We start from the raw sequence: 23,684 nt of genomic DNA, 5'->3' as shown, positions 1-23,684 counted from the left end.
ACACATGATGGTTATTTTTTCTTAGAGTAAATTTTTACATTTTTCTAAAATGCATTCAAGAACAAGAAAGGTTTACAAGCTTCTATTTCTAGAGTATTAACTTCACATAATAGGAAACTATTTCTTCACTTTAAATATGTTGGGATTTTTGTGTATCACTTTAAAAAAAAAAAAAACACTTGATAAATGTCTGTTGTTCTGTATTACCTTATAAGGCTTAAAGGACAAAAGTGCTCTGATCCAAAATGTGATACCAACTCTACCTAAAGAATAAAAGCACAATGCATGTGAGATTATCTAACAATATACGGAGTTTCTTTCATTATAACATTTCTAAAAATAAAGTCCTCATTTCCCCAAAAATCAGTAACTGTAAAGTTTTGCTTTTTTGTCATGCAGTAACATGCCATGCCCTGTTATTCAATATTGCAAAAGAGAAGGTTGCTAACCTTTATGTATTTGATGAACATCTGAAGCAAGAGGAAGGAAAAGAAAAAGAAATCAGTTCCAAAGTCTGAATAACATGCTATAAGCAACATTTAATATTTGTAATTATATTGTATAATTATAGAAAGCCATGTACTGTGATGGATAACATTGTAGTACTCTTTTATTTCTTTGCAGAAATCAAATCAATGATTTAAATTTTTACCACCAAAGCTAGAAAGTATAATCCACCTGTAATGAAATTAACTTTAAGGTTAAGTTGAATAATCGAAAATTCATTGCTGCTGTTTTATTTATCTGTCAGAAACAAAAACATCCTAAAAGTAATAAAGAATATCTAGAAACAACCTGTGTCTTTTATTAATTCAAACAGTACAGGGCGCCTGGGTGGCTCAGTGGGTTAAGCCGCTGCCTTCGGCTCAGGTCATGATCCCAGTCCTGGTTCAAGCCCCCACATTGGGCTTTCTGCTCAGCAGGGAGCCTGCTTCCTCCTCTCTCTCTGCCTGCCTCTCTGCCTACTTGTGATTTCTCTCTGTCAAATAAATAAATAAAATCTTTAAAAAAAAAACAGTACAGATGCTTCATGTATCTATCTATATATATATAGGTACATATGTGGATATACACATGTACATACATACTGATAAAAAGATTAGCATAACAATATAATATTTACTCTTATACCATATTGTACATAAATTTTTTAGGGAAAGCATGAATTTTTCGGATGTTATGTTATTTCAAGTATAACTTACAGAATTAAAAGATATGTATCAATCCACTTTTAAAATATAGGCTATTAAAAAGTAGACCCCACATCTGGGTTTAGTTTTGGGATAAGGAAACCCAGGTAAACGCATATATTTATTGACATTAGGGAAACCCAGGTAAGCATATATATTTATTGACATTAGGATTAGAATCAAACTTTTTTTTAGAATTGTTTTTTAGAAAAACATTTTAGAAAAAATGTTTTTTTAGAACTAATGCTACCAAAAAGAACTTTTTAGAAAAGTCATCATCAAGATGCTTTATAGTGTCTCACCATAAAAAGAACCAAGTAGGAAATGGCACTTTTTATACCACCAATAAATTATGTTCTGCCCTTACTAGTAAAGTAGATGGTATAAAGAATGATTCTTGGAAATATTTCATTACCATGTGGGTTGCCTTAATTATAAAATAAATACAATTGTATCACCTATCAAATAATTAAAAAAATTTTTCCTTATCACAGTGTAGAAACTGCTATATAAAAAGGTCATTAAACAATTGTTTAAAAGAAATGGAAAATATACCTTTATTTTCTGAATACTGTTGAACCATTAACAGAGAATATCAACTGTATTCTTAAAAACAGAATTTAGCATTTCTATATTGAGACTAGGAATACTACAAGTTTACCCATTCATAGAAGCCAATTTAATACATGCTTAAAAAATACACAGCCAGTAAAATCCCAGAGGATGATCAGGTAGCTTAGTTCTCATATTTAAAGAAGAAAAGACAGAATTAGAGCTAGCTCCATTCCAAAGGTCATATATAAAACAGTGGTATTTGAAGGTGTGCTATTAAAGAAAAAAAGAGGGGAGCAGAGGAATAGGGAAGTCCTGGATTTTGTCTACAATCCAATTCAAGAGTGATGATTCTACTCTGGTAGATAATTCCAGCTCGCGTTGGTGGAAGAGCAGCCGGAATACTGAATGTAAGTGTTCAAAAGTTTATTTGAAATTGGTATTTGGACACTATCTCACTTGAATATACAGCAGACAGGGCAAAAGATATAAAACAAATAACTGGATATTAAAATTAAAATGATCTAAGAATCAGATTCTAGTAAAAAAAAATCAGGCCTGCTTCAAAGACTTCAGTATTTGGGTTTTGAAATAGAGAGAGATGAAGATGACATTTTACATAAAGATTCAAAAAATTTTAAGACATAATCTGAAATTTCATCAGAGCTGCAAATATAAAAAAAATAGAATAAGTGTCGGGTTAAACAAAAGGGAATGTATTCATATTTGTTTTGTAAAATAATAAATGCAGGCCAGAATTATTTTATTAAAAAGAATATTGCATTAAATTTCCTAAGTTTTAGGATTTCTAAAAAGGTAGGGTAAGGTATAAAAAGGTATGAATAGGTATGTTTTCATTATAAAACACAGTCCGGTAGGTATAAACATTACCTTCACATATTTTGCATACATCTGTTCATCTAAAGGGAAACTCTGGACATTCCTCTCATCTCTACCATGAAAAGTACCCAGCTTAATCCACTTATTTGTGGGATATCTAGGAAATATAAATATAAACATTCTTTTTAAAAAATCATAAACCACATATTGAGAAGTTCCAACACATCTTCAAAAAGTATCTTATTTTTTTCCTCTCCAAGTGCACACATTCACTTAACATAGTTTAAATAGGAGTAAAATATTGAAGAGATGCACTTTCTTTTCCAACTAAACTGTGACAGGTTTTTCTTCACAGGTAAAGAATATCTTTCAAAACTCACACCATTATCAAAGAGAAAACAAGAAAAGAATAAGACAAAAAGTAGGACCAAAACAGCTTCTTAGGTTTCCAAGTAAACTGGAGGTTTTAGAACAGAGAGTAGCCAAGAAATTGTTTTGGAGGGAGGTACTATTTTTCACGTACTAACAAGTGTGTGATGATAAAAAATATAAAGAAAAGTGCCAGTGGAAAGGGAAACAGAAAAAATCCTTTACCATTACACTAGATTTTATAGATCATACATAGCTATTCCCCCTCTTTAAAAGAAAATCGAACATAAAAGCCTTCTAGTATCATTTTTATTTACTACAGTGTTTTAAAAATCCCTCAAAGTAATGGAGTACTCTTAAAACTAAAAAATACTTAACTTGTCAAAACTGGGTATGTCCATTTGACATATAAGAAAATTACAGTGTAGAGAAAAAGAAGTGATCCGAGCAAGGTTATTAGGTGAAAAATGGATGGAATTCAAGAGGTCTTGAGAATTAATTTCAATAACTGTATATATGCAGTGCAGAGTGTGAGGCGGGAGAAGTAAGAGAATGGAAAACCATTAATGATCGACAACAGAGGAATAGCTAAATAAATAACAGCATACTACATGCCATTTCAGAGACACTCAAAGTATTTATTGAATGAGTAAATACTGCCAGTGCAGGAAAAATATAAACTATTCATTAAAAATGGCATATTTAATGTACAGAATTACTGAACCAGTATGTTGTGCACCTGAAAATAACATAACATCATACATTAACTATACTAAAAAAATTTTAAATGGTGTGTTTAAAAGAGAAAAGGATATTATCAGGATATAAACTGACTTTTAAAATAGAATTAGTAAATATACAAGTACATATAAAACACCAGAAGAAATATATTAAAATGCTTATAAGTTATCTTTAAATGGATTGTGATTCTTTACCAAATTCCTTATGTTAATTCTTTAATCACACACATAACAAACGTTTTAAAATTCACTATAACAAAAATATACCTCATGATATATAAAATGAAGGATTCATCAAAGTTTTTAGTAACTTTTTTAAAAAAATGTTTGGCAGCAACAGAGCATAATAATTAAAAATAAGGACAGATCTAGGTTTGAATCCTGATTCTCCAATTCACAAGTCATGTGACCTGGGCAACCTATTTAACCTTTCCTTATTTGTTTCCTCACCTTATAAAAGAATAATATCATATGATTATAAGCACTGTATGAGTTAATGAAAGTAAGTTGATTAGCAAGTGCCTAATACAACAGTATTATTACTATTCTTACAAACTGATACATTAAAAGAAAAAATAAAGTTTTAAAGTGACCCATTTTAAAATCTTTATTCTGGAGATCCAACATAAACTTGTAGAAAGCAGCTTTAGAATTTACCTGTCACTGATAGAAACGAGGAAGTCTTTAGGAGTTGAAGAAAATAATTCGTAGTTTGCAATATCAAGCTGTTTTACTTGAATCGGTTCACAAAGTTCAATAACAAACCTTTCAAAGAACACAAGACAATTTTGAGGTAAGCCAACCAAAATAATAGTTCATATTAAACATAAGCAGTTTGCATAAACTAGACTTCCATTAAGTTACTCACTGTTTCCCAAGCATATCACTAGTGGTGGGGGCGGTAACTATAAATAACACAAGACACTGCTTTTGTCCTACGATATTTTTTAAAAGGTTCTTTTTTTAATGACAAAGAACATTCTTGGAGAAGGAATGACTTCACTAAGGAAAGCAAGCAAAAGTGTAAAGTAACTAGTCTAGAGGACAGCTGGGCATATACATGGTCTCAAAGGGTACCACAGTCTTTGATTTAGCAATACACTTTTAGAAATTTATCCTAAAGACACAGAGCTCCAAACATTCACCCTTGTATATACACTATAATATATATAGCAAGGCAGTTTATAAGAGCAGGGGGAAAAAGTCAACCTACATGTTTAGCATAGAGGACTCAAGTACAGGCCTCCCAAAGAGTGAAATACCAACAGGCATTAAAAATTTTACTAGAGGGGCACCTAGGTGGCTCAGCAGGTTAAAGCCTCTGCCTTCGGCTCGGGTCATAATCCCAGGGTCCTGGGATCAAGCCCCACATCGGGCTCTCCGCTCGGCGGGGAGCATGCTTTCCTTCCTCTCTCTGTCTGCCTGTCTCTCTGCCTACTTGTGATCTCTGTCAAATAAATAAATAAAATCTTTAAAAAAAAATTTTACTAGAAACTATACATTCTGGGGCACCTGGGTGGCTCAGTCCGTTAAGCATCTGCTTTCAGCTCAGGTCATGATCTGGAGGTCCTGCTCAGTGGGGGGCCTGCTTGTCCCCCTCCCTCTGCCCCTCCTCCCTGCTCATGCTCTCTCTCTCTCAAATAAATAAATAAAATCTTAAAAATCTTAAAAAAAAAACCTATATATTCCATTTACATAGACCTAGAAAATGTAAAGTAATTTATAGTGATAGAAAACAGACCTTTAATTACTATAGGGGTAGGAGTTAGGAAGGAAAAGTTACAAAGGAGGACGAGAAAACATTTTAGGAAGGGGATATGTTCATTATCTTTATTGTGGCGATAGTTTCATAAATTATAATCTATGATATAGATTTCGGTCAGAAATTACCGAACTGCACATCCTGACACGCTGCAGTTTATTTTACACATACATTTATATTTTTATGTCAGTTACGCTTCAATAAAGCTATTCTATAAAAATAATGCCAGAGACCTGTATTTATAGACATAGAAAAATGCCATAAAACACTGCTTCTTAGGAAGAACTACAAATATGGTACCATGTGTGTAAAATAAAACTGCACACAGCGTGGCATTTGGGAAAAAGAAATACTCATGACATCTAGTACTCTAATCAATACTTTCAGAAAGTAGTTACCAATATATTGACAATGAAATAAATCAAAAGCACTAAAATTAACATATTGTGCTTAAGTCTATGACAGCAAAAGAACCAAGTTCTAGCAGACGGCAAACAATCAGGTTTTAGAGAAAAGCTCATAAAGAGAAGCAAACTAACATTTGCTGAATGCTTACTCTGAGGCAAATACTATGTTAGATGATTTACATCCACTCTTTGATTTCATTCTTACAACCAAACTCCAAAGAACATTATCTCCACTGTATAAAACAATAAACACTAATTGGTTACTTCACATTCTTCTCTTCTGCCTTTTAATAAGAGACCCCCTCCCGCTCCCACCCACCAAATGCAGCTGAGCTTATGGCCACACATCAGAGACTATGCTTTTCAGTCTTGCTGTGTTACTTAGTTCGGGGAGAAGAAGGGCTATGAGCGTAAGTATCAAGTGCAACTTCAGGTCAAGCCCTTAAAAGGGAGCTGCTACTTCATTTGCTTTCTCCCACCTTACCGGATGGAATGATAATGTGGTAGGACTATATCACTTCTGCAACACAGGCAGGGAAAACACCCTTAGGGAAGACAAAGGAACAGGACTGAAAGTATTTGGGTCCTTTAAGTGTTCTATCTATCTGGCTCCAAAGCTTACTCATTTCCCATACCACCAAAACACCTTTGGGAGAGGAAACTAAAGAAAATCAAACTCAGACTTCGAAATTTACAGTGAAGAAAATAAATCTAATAGAGCATTAAGAAGAAAATAAAACGCTAATTCTCCCCCTCTTACTTCTGCATACAATGTTTTCCATTTCTAAGACATGAGCTATGTAACAGAAAAAATAAGCTTTCCAACAAATGTATTACCAGGTATAAAAAGTGAATTCAATGTGATGAGCACTGGATATTATATGCAACTGATGAATTACTGAACTCTACATCTGAAACTAATGATGTACTACATGTTGGCTAATTGAATTTAAACTAAAAAACACAGGAAAAAAGGGAATTCACCAAGAAGATTTAACAAGTCTAAAACTTGTATGCACCTAATAAATAGCCTCATAATATATAAAATATAAGCAGGTATGTAATTATTCCTTAATTAGCTGGGTTTTTTTAAAGATTTTATTTATTTATTTGACAGAGAGAGAGATCACAAGTAGGCAGAGAGGCAGGCAGAGAGAGACGGGGAAGCAGGCTCCCTGCTGAGCAGAGAGCCCGATGTGGGGCTCGATCCCAGGACCCTGAGATCACGACCTACGCTGAAGGCAGAGGCTTAACCCACCCAGGCGCCCATCCTCAATTAGTTGATTTTAAAATACTCTTTCATTTTTTTTTTGCATTTTTTATGTTTTCTCAGAAGCAGAGACTATTCAATGCAATTAACAGAACTACATAAAAAGGTGACAAATCCAGTTTCAATACGCTGTTTTTAATTATTTATAGTTCAGGAATTTTAAAAGATCAGAGATATAAACACAAGAGTAGTGTGATAAAACACCATGTATCAAAATTTAGTTGATACAATCAGGAGGAAAATTTACAACCCTAATGTGTATATCTGAACAAAAAAACTAAGTTCAATAGACTAAACATAAAGAAAATATAATAAAGTTTCAAGCAGAAATCCACAAAACAAAACAAAACAAAAAGACATGATAGAGGGAATCAATAAAGTCAGACTGGTCTGTGGAGAGAAGACATAAATTAAAATATTAGGAATTTTTTTAAAAAAATCACTAAAACAATAAAATACTACCAACAACTTTATTACAAAAACTTTGAAAATGGATTAAAGACAAATTCCTAGAAAAATATAATTTACCAAAGCTAATTCAAGAACAATTAGTATTATAAAAAATAAAATTAAAAAAAAAAAAGAACAATTAGTAAACCTAAATAGTCTTGTAACTATTCCCATCTACTCACACCAGTACAAAATGGTACATGCCCAAGCTTATTTACAGTAACACTGTCTGCCAGAGTAAAAGATTAAAATACCAAATATTTACCATCAGAAGACTAGTTGAATATTGGTAAAACCATATATATAATGAAATTTTATACAGCTATCAAAAAGAATGAAAACGTTTTCTATGAGCAAAATAGAAAGATGACCAGATTATGATCCCAGGAGCACCACATAGGCTCCTTGCTCAGTGAGGAGCCTACTTCTCCCCTGCCTGCCACTTCCCCTGCTTGCTTGCTCTCTCCCTCTTTTTCTGTGTCAAATAAATAAATAAAAATCTTTAAAAAAAGAAAGAAAGAAAGATGACCATATATTGTTAAGTTAAAATTTAATTCAAGGTGAAAAATAGTGTATAATATACTAAGTTCTGTGAAAAGAGGAAGATCAATAAAAATCTACATTTGCATTTACATAAAGAAACTAAAAAGATATCTAAAAATTAAACACTGAATAAGAAGAGAGATGACAGAGATTAGAAGAACATCTCTCACTGTAATTCCCTCACCCTTTCGAAATACCTTTCTGGATTTGAACCATGTGAACATTTACTTAGCTTTTAAATTACACCCTTAAAAGAAAATTAGTATCTACCCACAGGTCCAGATGGTTTTATAACTGAATTCCAAACTTACAAGATACCTACTGGTACAAGGTTAGAAGCAATGCCTTCAAAATAAGGAATAACAAGGACTTTACCAGCACATAATGACAAAAAGAAAGTAAAATCGATGAAAAGGATTAAAAAAATGTTTTAAAAAGAAAAATTTGTAGGGATGATATAATTTTCTACACAGAAATCCCAAGGAAAAATCTGCATATTATTAAAAAAGAATATAAAAGGATAGCTGCATATAAGGTCCATATATAAAAAACTATTTTTTTACATCTATTTACAATAAATCATAATTTTTTTTTTTAATTATTTGAGAGAGAGAGCATGCACATGAGTGTGAGCAGGGGGCGGGGTGGGGGGGGGAGCAGAGGGAGAGGAGACAGAATCTCCAGGCAGACTCCTCAGCTGGGCACAGAGCCCAAAATCAAGAGCTGGCCAATTACCTAACTGAGCCACGCAGGCACCCCCAGCCCAGCTAGTATTCTTCTGACTGTTGTTCTAAGTTCTTGTTCAGATACACTCCTTGTTAACTGTTTTGAGCAAATTCCTGTCTGTGATTTCTTCTTGATACTCCTTTGGGGAAAATTCCTCTGTCTTGTCATTTTGTCTAGGTTTCTGTCTTTTGCATATTATGAGAGCTTGTCATATTTCCTGCTCCTGAGAGTCATGCTATTATTAAGAAGGGGTCGCGCATGGTCCAGGGCCTGGCACTTCAGGAAGTATTTTTGCTGCTGGGTTTGGCTGCTCTTTCCCACAAGTCTGTCCTGCTCTGCAGAGGTCCTTCCTGCTTGCAGGGGGGAGTGCCTGGACCTTTATACTTTGATCTGTTTAGATAAGCCTGATTAAAAAAAAAAGTTATCTAAACAGAAAAATGAAGAGGGAAGAATGAACCCATTCTACACACCATATGTTAAAAAAAATTCCATTGGGACTAAAAACCTAAGGTGAAAGGTTAATTTTCTCTAGAATTTAAAAGCCTGACATCTTCTTTTTTTTTTTTGAGACAGGTAAGTTCAACTACATCATTTATTCAATAATTCCACACTTTACCCCTGATTTACACTGTACCTTTATCAGAAAGTCTCCTTATGAGCAGGGGTTTGTTTCCGTACTCCCTATTCTGTCGCACTGATCAGTTCATCACCATGTGCAGTAACATCGCACTTTCTTTAGCTGTCTGGATCTGAGCATCAGGTAGGGCAAGTGTGTGCATCATATTCTTCAGGACCATCTTGGCTACTCTTCTGCTTCTGCTTTTTTCTTATTAATTTCACCTTATCTTGCTGAATTCCCTAAATGTCACGACGAATTTTGTTTGGAATTTTACTGAATCAGATGCCTTATATATTGAGTTTTCTTAAGTATAAACAGGACATATCCTTTTCTGTCTTTTAAGGTCTTTCAGTAAGATCATTTTTAAAAATTTCCGCGCACGTATTACGTATCTTGTTAAATTCATTCCTGGCAACGATTGATCTGTTGCAATCGAAAATGTGCTTGTAAAAATGACATTTTGTTGGGACCCTGGGTGGCTCTGTCAGGTAAGCAGCCGGCCCCTGATTTCAGCCCAGATCATGGTCTCAGGGCCCTGGGATCAAACCCTGTGCTGGGCTCCGTGCTAACTAGAAGTCTGCTTAAGACTTCTCTTTCTTTCTCTGTCCCTCCCCTCACTTCCATGTGCCTTCTCTCTCTCTCTCTCTCTCTCTTTTACTCAAATAAATTAATTTTTAAAAAGACTAGATGGGCTTGAAAAAGCATAGAAGACACCAGAGAAAACTTGCTGCAGAGATAAAAACCCTAAACACTAGTCAGGCAGAAAAAAAGAAAAATGCTACAACTGAGGTGCTGCAAGACTGACTGAATGTAATCACAATGAGGATGGAAAAACAGAGGAATAAACAGGTGATATACAAGACAAAATTATGGCAAATAACGAAGATGAAAAAAAGAAGGAAAGAAAACTAGTAGATCATGAATACAGACTTAGGGAACTTAGTGATTCCATAAAGCACAATAATACCCTTATCACAGGAGTCCCAGAAGAAGAAAAGCAAGAAAAAGGAGCAGAAAGTTTATCGAAGAAATTATAGCCCCAAATTTTCCTAATCTGGGGAAGGAAATGTATTCAAGTCCAAGACTCAAAGAGAACTCCCCTGAAAATTAACAGAAACAGGTCAACACCAAGACATATCACAGTAAAACTTGCAAAATACAAAGACAAAGAGAGAATTCTGACAGCACCTAGGGACAAAAGGCCTTAACCTACAAAGGTAGACACATAAGGTTAGCAGCAGACCTGACCAAAGAAACTTGGCAGGCCAGAAGAAAGTGGCATATATTCAACACACTAAATTCAACACCCCAAAACCACCAAGAATACTCTATCCAGTAAGGCTAGCATTCAGAATAGCAGCAGAGATAAAGAGTTTTCAAGACAGCAAAAATTAAAGGAGTTCATGAACACTAAACTAGCTCTACAGGAAATACTAAAGGGGACCATCTGAGCAGGAAAGAGAGACCAAAAGCAACAAAGACTATAAAGGAACAGAGATAATCTACAGGAACAGCAACATTATAGGTAATACAATGGCATTAAATTCATATCAATAATCACTCTGAATATAAATGGACTCAATGCTCCAATCAAAAGACACAGGCTATCTGAATGGTTTAAAAAAAAAATAAAAACAAAGACCCACTGATATGCTGCTTACAAGAGACTCATGTTACACCCAAAGATACCTCCAGATTAAAAGTGAAAGGGTGGAGAACCATCTATCATGCTAATAGATGTCAAAGAAAACTGGAGTAGCCATAAGATAAACTAGATTTTAAACCAAAGAGTGTAATAAGAAATGCAGAAGGGCACTATATCATTAAGAGATCTATTCAACTAGAAGATTTAACACTTGTAAATATTTATGCCCCCACCGTGGGAGAAGCCAAGTATATAAATCAATTAATGACAAACTTAAACTCACTGACAATAATACAAGATTAGCAGGGGAATTGGAACACCCCCACTTATAGCAATGGACAGATCATCTAAGCAGAAGATCAGTGAGGAAACAATGGCTTTGAATGACAGAGTGGATCAGATGGACTTAGCAGAACATTCAGAACATTTAGTGCTAATGTAGCAGAATACACAACTCTTCTCAAGTGCACATGGGTCACTCTCCAGAATACATCACATGCTGGGTCACAAATCAGGTCTCAACAAGTACATAAAGACTGACATCACACCATGCGTATTTTCAGACCATGGCACTATGAAACTGGGAGTCAACTACAAGAAGAAATTTGGAAAAGACCACCAATACATGGAGGTTAAATAATAACCTACTAAAGAATGAATGGGTTAACCAGGAAATTAAAGAAAAAATTTTAAAAATATATGGAAGCAAATGGAAATGAAAACACAACAGTTTTCATTTCCACCTTTGAGATGCAGCAAAGGTAGTCAGTCATGAAAGAGAAGTATCTAGCAATACAGGCCTTCCACAAGAAGCCAGAAAAGTCTCAAATACACAATCTAACATTATACCAAAAAGAGCTGGAAAAAGAAGAGCAAATAAAGCCTAAAGCCAGAAGAAGGAAAATAATTAAAGATTAAAACAGAAATAAATGATACAACAATTTTTAAAAATAGTGGAACAGATGAATGAAAGTAGGAGCTGGTTCTTTGAAAAATTAACAGAATTGATAAACCCTTAGCCTGACTTATCAAAAAGAAAAGAGAAAGGACCCAAATAAATAAAATGAGGAATGAAAGAGGACAGATCACAACCAACCCTGCAGAAACACAATTACAGGAGAGTGTATTATGAGCAATTACATTCCAACAAACTGGGCAATCTGGAGGAAATGCATAGATCCCTAAAACACATAAATCACCAAAACTGAACCAAAAGAAATAGAAAACTTGAACACATAACCAGCAAAGAAACTGAATCAATAATCACAAATTAACCAACAAATAAGAGTCCAGGGCCAAATGGATTCCCAAGGGTAATTCTACCAACCATTTAAAGAAGAATTAGGGGCGCCTGGGTGGCTCAGTGGGTTAAGCCGCTGCCTTCGGCTCAGGTCATGATCTCAGGGTCCTGGGATCAAGTCCCGCATCGGGCTCTCTGCTCAGCAGGAAGCCTGCTTCCCTCTCTCTCTCTCTGCCTGCCTCTCTGTCTACTTGTGATCTCTCTCTGTCAAATAAATAAATAAAATCTTTAAAAAATAAAAATAAAGAAGAATTAATATCAATTCTTCTGAAACTATTCCAAAATAAAGAGAAATGGAAGGAAAACTTCCAAACTTATTCTACAAAGCTGAAAAGAGAACTACCCTATGACCCAGCAATGCACAAAAATACAGATTCAAAGGGGTATATGCACCTCAATTCAGCATTATCAACAACAGCCAAACTATGGAAAGAGCCCATTCCATTCAACTGATGAATGGATAAAGAAGATGTGGTATAATATATACAATGGAATATTACTGAGCCATCAAAAAGGATGAAATCTTGCCATTTGCAACAACATGGATAGAACTAAAGTGCAAAATAAATCAGCTAGAGAAAGACAAATACCATATGATCTCACTCATATATGGAATTTCAGAATCAAAACAAATGAACACAGGTGAAGGGAAAGTAAAATGAGATAAAAAAAAAGAGGGAGGAGAACTATAAGCAACTCTTAACTATAAAGAACAAACAGGTTGCTCAAGGGGAGGTGCTTTGGGGAGATGGGATCAATGGGTGATTGGCATCAAGGAGGACACCTGTGATGAGCACTGGGTGTTGTATATAAGTGATGAATCACTAAAGTCTACTCCTGAAACCAATACTATTACATGTTAGCTAACTTGAATTTAAATAAAAACAAGAATAACGAAGAAAGTTTTGAGGAAGATGAGGTATAAACTTATTCTACCAGATATTAAGACATAAAACTACAGTAAGACTGTGTAGACTTAATATACCTTAGGAGAATTAACCTACTTAAATCAGGTGATATCAGTTAAAGGTGCCCTGAAGTTCAATTATACAGTGAAAAGATACATATATATAAATGAGCAAAAACTAAATATAGAGTAAACACATATACTAGTTTGGCAGAAACATTAAAATACAAATAGGTAGCTATGACTCCTTCATATAACTTGATCCCAGCATGTTTCTGTTTGAAACACAAAATTATGGAACATAAAAACTCGAGCTGTTACTGACTACAGAGGCTCCTACAAATAAAAACAAAAACCTCAAAATAATATTTGAATTATAATCTCAGGTGATCATTTCTTCAAATCCAATTTATGACACAGGGAAAAATAAACTTTTAAATCATCCTTAATACCCTTAAATAATTTGTGGTGTAAATGTACCAAAAGAAGTGAAGGCCAAGAACAGAAAATAAGCATTATCTTTAAAGTTTAAAAAGTTTCTCCTCAAATTAAAAAAAAAAAAAAAAAAAAAATCAATATATGTATTTTTAGTAAATCAATATGATGGCAGTGACTTATCTCAATTCTTTTTTGAATAGCTGCTTTTGAGCAATTAAGTCAAATAATCTAATAAAACTGTTAGTATATCACACATTATTTTCCTCCATAAATCTGCTCCTTTGCCTATATTCCTACTTAGTTAACGGCAGAGTCATAGATCCAAGTAGGAGTCAAAACCCTGGGAGATTTCCTAGATAACTCTCTCCACATCCAATTACTAAACAAGACTGCCAATTTTATCTGCTACAGTCTCTTTCGTATCTCCCTCTCTTCTGTACCTACACTGCCAATACAGGCTCCTAACTGGTGTCCCTGCTCCCAATTGCATTCTGCTGTAGGCCATCCTTTGAGAACCAGCCTTCTTAAAACACCAGTGAAATCGTGTCACTTCCTTACTTAAACACTTCCCTCCATGGTCTCTAACAAACTTCAAAAAATTTTAAGCTAAGTATACACAGAATTCGATGGTCTGGCTATTGGTAAACTAAATCTCCAGTCTCCTCGTCCACAATTACTCTAGGTATACTTTTATTCTTATCATGATTAAATTAACTTCTTCAGGTTGCTTTTACTTATAGCTGCCCATAAGAAATACACTCCTTTTGGGGCACCTGGGTGGCTCAGTGCATTAAGCCTCTGTCTTCAGCTCAAATCATGATCTCAGGGTCCTGGGATAGAGTCCCGCATCAGGCTCTCTGCACAGCAGGGAGCCTGCTTCCCCCTCTCTCTCTGCCTGCCTCTCTGCCTACTTGTGATCTCTGTCTTTCAAATAAAGAAAGAAAACTCTTTATTAAAAAAAAAAGAAAGAAAGAAAGAAATACACTCCTTTTAGCACTGTTCTCTTATTCTTCAATTCCTGAATACCTCTCCCTCATATGTGACTTCCTTATGAATCCTTCAAGATTCAGCTCAGGAATTAGCTCTTCTAGGAAGACCTCTCTCGTCCTCTCAGTTACATACCATCTCTGTTCCTATCATAACCTTACAGCAATACTTGTTATACTATTTCATAATTATTTGGCTAGACCTATTTTTTGTCTGTAGCTATGACCTTTTTAAAAGGAAAGGTATTTTGTATTCAATTCTGTAACCCAGGACCTAAGGTAATTACAGTACCAGCACCTATCAATCATAAATGCTTTTTAAGTGACCAGAGGATCTAATCCTAACATAAAAGCTTCACGTAATATGTACACACATAGAATGCATGTTATTAAATTTTATGTTACTTACCAAATCTTAGTGCTGCAAGGATTCAACATATAAAGATCCATATTTTCTATAAGAATAGCAGATGTGCTCTATTTTAAAAAGGGGGAAGGGAATAAATTACTTAAGGAAAAATATTTCAACTCTAAAGATTTCTAGGATTTCTGTATTTTTAGATCTTAAAATATTAAGATTTTAAAATACTCATTTGAGAAGAAGGCATAAAAATGACTAGAACTTACTGATTACGTCTACAGTGTTAAGAAAGCCTTATAACAAAACATTTTAAATTAAATGTCTGTTACTATAAAGGAAAAACAATTTTCTACTAGCTATTTTCTTTTTAAAACTTCAAACACGTTTTAAGTTAAAAGACAGGATGAATGCCTTTCAGTGGATGAAGAGATAAACGATGGCAAGTCCAGAAAAAAGAATATTATTCAGCGCTAGAAAGAAATGAGCTATCAAGCCAGGATAAAACTTACATGCATATTACTACACGAAAGAAGCTAATCTGAAAAGGCTACATACAGTATGAATCCAACTACATGACATTCTGGAAAAGACAAATCTATGAGACAGTAAAAAGACTGGCGGTTGAGGGGAGGGATGAAGGATGAACAGGTGGAGCACAGAGGATTTTAGGGCAGTAAAAATACTCTGTATGATGCTATAATGATTGAGACATGACATTACACATATGTTTAAACCCACAGACTGTATGATAAGAGTGAATCTAAGGTGGTGATAATGTGTCAGTGTAAGTTAATCAACTGTAGCAAATACATCACTCTGGTGGGAAGTATGTTGATAATGGAGGAGGATAAGCATGTGGGGCTAAGGGAAATGAAAGAAATCCCTGTACCTTTCTCTCAATTTTGTTGTGAACCTTAACAGCTCTAAAAAAACAAAGTCTTTCAAAGAAATAGAAAAGGTGCAATGTATCAACCAATATAACTAAGAATTCATACAAGATAATGTCTTTAAAAGCATAATCCTATATTTATCAGAGAATCAGAAAAATAGCTCATGTTAAAAATGTAGTTCTTAGCAAACTGATGCCTTTATTTAATAAAGTTACTAGTATCCTACAAGTATAGAAGAATTTTATAGTTGAGTACCTTGGCTTCTGGATTAGCTGCCAAAATTTTGGCACCACATTCTACTGAGGCATAATTATTTCGATTTTTCTGCACTTTTTTTGTGGCATGTAGACCTCCATTAGAAGATGGATGCATTGACTGACCTGCAGACAAACCTTATTATAAACATATATATATGATGATTATGATTTAAAATACTCCCAGCAAACAATGATCCAAAAACAGTAATACTGAAGAACAGGTTTTAATGCTTAAGAGAGTATTTTTTTTTTTAAATTAAGAAATTCAAAATGCTTTACCTCAATCGCTTTAAAATATATCCCCAAACCAAATTAACTACAAAAATCTGCATTACTTGATTTATGTCTAAATAATACTCAAAATGAAGCTTATCCATGAGAATCAAAATATTGTGCATACAATTATTTTATTAAGGATAAATGCTATCCTTCTAACATTAAGAATTTTTAATTCTGAGACTTTCTTTACAATAAGAAACTGTGTAATACCTCAATCCAACTCTATTTACAGTTTAAAGCTTTATGACTCAAAAGTTTCATTCATATCCCAGACAAGCCCCCACAAATGAAAAACAACAGTTTCTGTGCAATTTTCCTCTTATAAACTGAAATGAAAAGTACTGCTCTGCCTAATTTATCTTATTTTTTCCTCATTTAATAATTTACAAGAATGGATTTTAATTAAGATTAAAACTATATAATTATATACAGGTAAATGGCATATGTTGATAATTACACATCTTAGTAACTTTCACCTTTAAAAAGTTTTCAAAAGTTTTATTTTATTTTACCAACTATGGAGAGAAATGCATTATTTAAACCTCTCCCTAAAATAAATAAATAAGAATCACAAGTGCTTCCATACTTTTCTCTTTTTCTACTTCCATAACTTTCTTCTTCCATTCATCAAATGTTGGTATATCTTCTGGGTCTTTGGGACTTGTTACAGATGTATGGTCAATTTCTCCTGGTTTTGTATAATCAGAACTCTGAAAGAAATGTGAAGAATACGGAGAAAACAGATTAATAAATTATAAAAGTATATATAAATGTTTATGTGAAATTAAAGTTCAGTTTTATAGCTGATAGAAAATATTTTTTAAAAAAATGAAATGTAAAAAGTTTTGGTTTACTTAGAAGTTGAGTTTCTCTTGAAAAAATTGAAATCTTCTACCTAAGCACCACAAGATGTATTCCTTCACATTAGCAATTTAAGTATAAGCTTATAAAAAAAAATTATATCCTAAGCAAACAATTACTTACACACAGAACTGTACAAATAAATACTGTACTTGTAATGCATCCATCTTAAAATTTAAGTTAAATATATGCATTGAAGAAAGCTAACTAATTTTAGATGTAGCATATAGTTTCTAAAACATCACTGACATGCATTACCATTCCATAAAAATTTAAGGTGGATTTAAAAACATAAAGAAACACAGAGTCTAAAGAAAAACAAAGCTTTTTAAAGAAAGTATACAAAAATGTTCATATATAAAAGGATTTAACAAGGTAAAGAAAGAATAGATCATTTTTAAAAAGGCTGATACTTTTGGCTGGATTAAAATTTAAAATTAAATGTATTAAAAAATCATAAACTGCATGTTCCAATAAGCCACAAGCTGAAAGTAGTGGCAATGTATGCTACCAATAAAGGACTACTACCAACTGCAGACCGCCTACAGTCAATAATGGAGGAGATGAACAATAAATTCAGCAAAGAGAAAATACAAAATGCTCAATCTCAGTAATAATCAGGAGAATGCAAATGAAAACCAGAGATACTGAATAAATTATACCTATCTGATGGAGTTTTAAGTGTGGCATGTCTGTGGAACCATGGGACATCTATTAGACTGCTGAAGGGGGTCCAAAATTTAGCAAAATTAAGGGTGCCTGGCTGGCTCAGTCAGAAAAACATGCAACTCCCAATCTTGGGGTCCTGAGTTCAAGCCCCAAATCGGGTGTAGGGATTACTTAAATAACTAAACTTAAAAAAAAATTTAGCAATATTAAGATGGGCAATATGAGTGAAAACATGCACATGTACCTAAGAAAATATGCATCAGAATGCTTACTGCAGCATTGACTGTAATATAAAAAATTAGAAACAACCTAAATATCCACTAATTAAAGACCACATAAACTATGGTAGTGAAATACAACATTGCAAACAATGAAGAGACAAATCTCAAAAACAATGGTGAGTAAAATGATATTTAAGGCAGGAATGATACCATTTTATATTGCTTCAAAATATGCCAAATAATAGATGTACTGTTTCTAATCATGCAGTTTTGGAAAAAGTTTAAAAACACATTCTTAAACACACACACACACACACACACACACACACACACACACACACACACACTGAATTTGACAAAGGTGTTCTATCTGAAGAGAAGAAATATAACCAGGGAAAGGCACACAATTTAATCTGTCATTTTTTCCATAAGCTGAATAATATATGTAAAGATGCTCATTCCATTATTTATTTCTGTATTCTTAGAACAATGCATAACATACTTATTAATATGTTCCCTGAGAAGTGCACAACATCTATTTAGACAACTTACTCTGGTAAGTCTCATATAATATACACATGCTATACACAGAAGGGCACATGTTTGAGAGCTAATACTAATACTTGCTACATGAAAAGCACAATCTTAAGAACTGAGCCTAGTATATAAGAATTAGACTAACACACTAGTTTATAAGAATTACACAAATACAAAGCCCCATATTCTTCCCCTGGGAAGACAGCAAACGGGCTCCCATATAATCTCCGTCTCGGAGTGTTTTACAGAACAAGCTGACTGACTAAAAAAAGTATGTGGCTACTAAAATAAATACACAGCAAAAGTAAGATTAAAGAGCTAGTATTACCATTAATTAAAAAATTAAATAAAAACCTAGTTTGAATACAGTGAGAAGATAAGCAAAAGGCACATATATATAAAAATTAACCTACCTGAGTACTTAAAAACAAAGCCCAAATACTAAAAGAAATACAACACAAAGTAGAGGGACATACATACGCTTTTGAGGCACAAACAAAGCATTCATCATCACCTCTTAACAACAAACAAGAGAACTAAACAATACAATAAAAACACTTGGTAAAGCACTGTCTCTCAGTATGGCAAAGACTGTCTTCCAGATTCCTTTTTTTTTTTTTTTAAAGATTGTATTTATTTATTTGACAGAGAGAGAGATCACAAGCAGGCAGAGAGGCAGGCAGAGAGAGAGAGGGAAGCAGGCTCCCCGCTGAGCAGAGAGCCCAATTTGGAGCTTTGGGGCTCGACCCCAGGACCCTGAGATCATGACTTGAGCCAAAGGCAGAGGCTGAACCCACTGAGCCACCCAGGTGCCCCTGTCTTCCAGATTCTTGAGATAACATCGATGACACAAAGATCTTGCATCAGAAAAAAAAAACCTCTCCAGTTACACAAACTTAACTGGGAAGAATCATCCTGAACTAGGCAACACACAAAACTACTAGGTATCTCATAAAGTGCTCATTATATGATAATTTTTCCAGGATATTAATACAGTTAAAAATTACAACGTTTTGCCTATTAGCACAAACTCACAAACCATTTTTATATCCTAGGTAATGAAGAGTAGTTTCAGTCTGCTAACGGTTAAGGAGAACAAGCAAAACTGGGACAAAACTGGCTGCCGTGCTTAAATTTTACATCTGATACTTAAATACCTCCAAAGAAGATATTTTTGTAATGTTTGTTTAATTTTATTTATGGACAACTGAACTATAATATATGCTTGATTTGGTTTCATTGGGAAAATTAGTTCCTTCAAGATGGTAGGCTACAAAATGTTGAGCTCCTATTAACGGTAAGAAGCATCATAAAAACAGCTGGTACAGTGATAGTAAAGTCTCTAGAAGGAAGTTTAGTTAGTTGTAAGTATAGATTCATTGAAAATACATGAAAGAGAAGGTAGAGAACAGAAGATCCAAATTAAAAAGAAACAAATATGGATATGATACTCAGTACTTCGAACTACTCTTTGGTTTTGCACGTTTTACTTTTATTAAGTTCATGGACTGGACTTCATCTCTATTACCCAGTTATTTCTTACTGAAGTAGGCCTAGACTTCTCTATCATCATTTCTTCAAGAAACTCTGCTTTAGCCTCTATATGAAGTCAAAGCAGAACTCAAAAGGAGGAAGGAAAGTAAAACTGCCACATAGGGATAGTGTAATTGTAAAACTCATACTATTCAATGTAAGCTGTATTCTGCACACAACTAACAAAATGTAAAAATGTCTCTTTAAAATAATTCTGGGTCAAGAGCCTAAATTTAACATTGCATATGGAATTAAACTTATATTCTGAAGATACCTGAATTTAATAATCATAGCTTCTTCCATAAAGTTCTCCAAGAAACTGCTTAAGTGAGGACTTTATGTATCTGCTATCAAACAGCTGACGGTAAGAGAAAACGACTTAATTATATACAACAAGACAGCTCATACATGGAACCACTATATATAAATGATATACTGGCGAGAGTACCCAGGAAGTACCCACTTGCTCTCAGGGACCGCAGCTCACCTCAGTTCCATAGTCCTCATTAATTACTCAATCCCTGATTTCGTGGCAAATATGGTTAGCAAACTGCAAGATTAGCTAATGATAAAGAGGTATATAATATAGTAGGAAAGAGTGCAAGTTATATACCTACCTCATTTTTTAAATTATCTGAAGAATTCAGTGCAGATTTTGGATCACCATCAGCCGGATCACTTGTTGAAACTTTTGATTCAAATTCTGATTTTGTTATTTTTCCTTTGCCATGTGAAGATGACACATTTTCTATATGCTGACCAACAAGGCTATTTGAAACCAAAAAGACATATTAAAAAAAATAAGCTGAATGGCAAGTTTATGTAATCTAAACTATTACAGTTTTCACATACAAAATAAATCAAGAAAAGAGCACAAAGGGATTAGCTTTCTCCCAATCATAAAGTAGAATTAAGCACACACAAAAATCCATTCAAACATGACACTGCTATTATTACGGAATTACACAAGAGGCAAGTAACAGCTCACACCCACCTTTCAGGTGGACCAACAAAGGCAGGCTGGTCAACGGGAGCATTCGCTTCAAGGACCTCACCAACATCACAATCAGTTTCAGACTGCTCAGTTTCACTTGGTTTGGCTATAGGAATAGTACCAGATTTTTCTATTTCACTAAAAACAGAAACAAAAAAAGACAATCTAGCAATTCAATGAACATAATGTGGCATAAGTTAAAAATTGTATTAGTGAGCAAAATAAGTCAATCGGAGAAAGACAACTCTATCATATGATATGATAAAGACAACTATCATATGATCTCCCTGATATGAGGAAGTGGAGATGCAACATGGGGGGTATGGGGGGGGTAGGAGAAGAATAAATGAAACAAGATGGGATTGGGAGGGAGACAAACCATAAGTGACTCTCAGTCTCACAAAACAAACTGAGAGTTGCTGGGGGGAGGGGGGTAGGAGAGAGGGGTGGGGTTATGGACATTGGGGAGGGTATGTGCTATGGTGAGTGCTGTGAAGTGTGTAAACCTGGCGATCCACAGACCTGTACCCCTGGGGATAAAAATACATTATATGTTTATAAAAAATTTTTTAAAAATTAAAAAAAAAATTGTATTAGTGATCTTCAAAACATAATCTAAACCAGAGAAGAATGCTTTATAGTTTTACAGGTTATTTTCAAGAATTTACTTATTTTAGGTCATGTAAAGTGAACTGCTAACTCTTGATCCGTTAATGGCTTTGGTTGTTAAATAGGTAATTACCAAATTTTAAAACAAAATATCATAGCTTGGTATTTGGTCTCATAAAAAATAAGATTTTAAATTTATTTATGTATTTATTTAATAGAGAAAGAGAAGGAGAGCACACCAGCACATGTAAGCAGGGACAGGAGGGGAGAGGGAGAGAGAACCGGAGTGTGGAGCCCAACTTGGGGCTCAATCTCACGACTCTTGAGAATCATGACCTGAGCTGAAATCAAGAGGTAGATGCTTAACCGACTGAGCCACCCAGATGCCCTTAAAATTTATTTTAACTGCATCTTCTCCCATGTTTTCTTTCTGTTAGTATAGTCTACCAGTATTAGAGTTGTTGCCTATAGTATCAAAAAATAATCTACTTTTTCCTGCTTTGTCGAAGATCATTTGACCAAGGAGTTGCGGGACTCTCTACTCTGTTCCACTGGTCTATGTGTCTGTTTTTGTGCCAGTACCATGCTGTCTTGGTGATCACAGCTTTGCAGTAAAGCTTGAAATCAGGCAAGGTGATACCCCAATTTTGTTTTTCTTTTTCAACATTTCCTTAGCAATTCGGAGTCTTTTCTGGTTTCATGCAACATTTTAGGATTGTTTGTTCCAGCACTCTAAAAAATGCCAGTGAAATTTTGATTGCGGACTGCGGTGGCACTGAAAAGTACAGATTGCTCTGGGCAGTAAAGACATTTTAACAACGTCTATTCTTCTGATCCATGAGCATGGAAATGCTTTTCCACCTTTTTGTGTCTTCTTCAATTTCTTTCATGAGTGTTCTGTAGTTCGAGTACTGATCCTTCACTTCTTTGGTTAGGTTTATTCCCAGGTATCTTATGGTTCTTGGTGCCATAGTAAATAGAATCGATCCTCTAATTTTCCTTTCTATGTGTTCACTGTATAAGAAAGCAACTGATTTCTGTGCACTGATTTCATATCCTGCCACATTACTGAATTGCTGTATGAGTTCTAGTAGTTTGGGGGTGGAGTCTTTTGGGTTTTCCATATAAAGTATCATGTCATCTTCGAAGAGAGAGTTTGACTTCTTTGCCAATCTGAGTACCTTTTATTCTTTTTGTTGTCTGATTGCTGTTGCTAGGACTTCTGGTACTTTGCTGAATAGTGGTGAGAGCGGGCATCCTTGTCCTGTTCCTAATCTCAAAGGGAAGGATGTCAGCTTTTCCCCACTGAGAATGATACTCCCTATGGGTTTTTAATAGATTTTAGGGAGTTGAAGAATGTTCCCTCTATCCCTGTACTTTGAAGAGTTTCAATCATGAACGGATGCTGTATCTTGTCAAATGCTTTTTCTGCATCAGTTGAGACGACCATGCAGTTCTTATCTCTTATTGATTTATTCTATCACCTCAATTGCACTACTGGGTATTTACCCCAAAGATACAGATGTAGTGAAAAGGGCCATCTGTACCCCAATGTACATAATAGCAATGGCCACAGCTGCCAAACTGTGGAAAGAGCCAAGATGCCCTTCAACAGACAAATGGATAAAGAAGATATGGTCCGGGGTGCCTGGGTGGCTCAGTGGGTTAAAGCCTCTGCCTTCAGCTCAGGTCATGATCCCAGGGTCCTGGGATCGAGCCCCGCATCGGG

The 23,684-nt window shown here is 34.5% G+C and overlaps 1 protein-coding gene across 7 annotated transcripts in view; it reads right to left on the bottom strand.

Annotated features, from left to right (window-relative positions):
- SUCO (SUN domain containing ossification factor) overlaps nucleotides 1–23,684 on the bottom strand; it is a 97,218-nt gene that overhangs the window by 37,906 nt on the left and 35,628 nt on the right. For 4 of the 7 annotated variants that reach the window (XR_007123014.1, XM_047704645.1, XM_047704644.1 and 1 more), the window contains 9 exons: nucleotides 21,347–21,484; nucleotides 20,970–21,120; nucleotides 17,118–17,241; nucleotides 16,251–16,387; nucleotides 15,154–15,221; nucleotides 4,349–4,456; nucleotides 2,634–2,739; nucleotides 450–470; nucleotides 208–263 (listed from right to left, as the gene is read on the bottom strand). Coding sequence is in view for 6 of the 7 variants with exons in the window: in XM_047704645.1 (XP_047560601.1) it covers nucleotides 208–263; nucleotides 450–470; nucleotides 2,634–2,739; nucleotides 4,349–4,456; nucleotides 15,154–15,221; nucleotides 16,251–16,387; nucleotides 17,118–17,241; nucleotides 20,970–21,120; nucleotides 21,347–21,484 (909 nt within the window). In the remaining variant the exon portion in view is untranslated. The remainder of the gene's footprint in view (nucleotides 1–207; nucleotides 264–449; nucleotides 471–2,633; nucleotides 2,740–4,348; nucleotides 4,457–15,153; nucleotides 15,222–16,250; nucleotides 16,388–17,117; nucleotides 17,242–20,969; nucleotides 21,121–21,346; nucleotides 21,485–23,684) is intronic. The other 3 variants (XM_047704646.1, XM_047704647.1, XM_047704648.1) reach the window with 3 other exon arrangements.

The sequence above is a fragment of the Lutra lutra genome, chromosome 15 (assembly GCF_902655055.1).
Source record: "Lutra lutra chromosome 15, mLutLut1.2, whole genome shotgun sequence".
NCBI lineage: Eukaryota > Metazoa > Chordata > Mammalia > Carnivora > Mustelidae > Lutra > Lutra lutra.
This window is presented reverse-complemented; position numbering and strand designations above follow the sequence as displayed.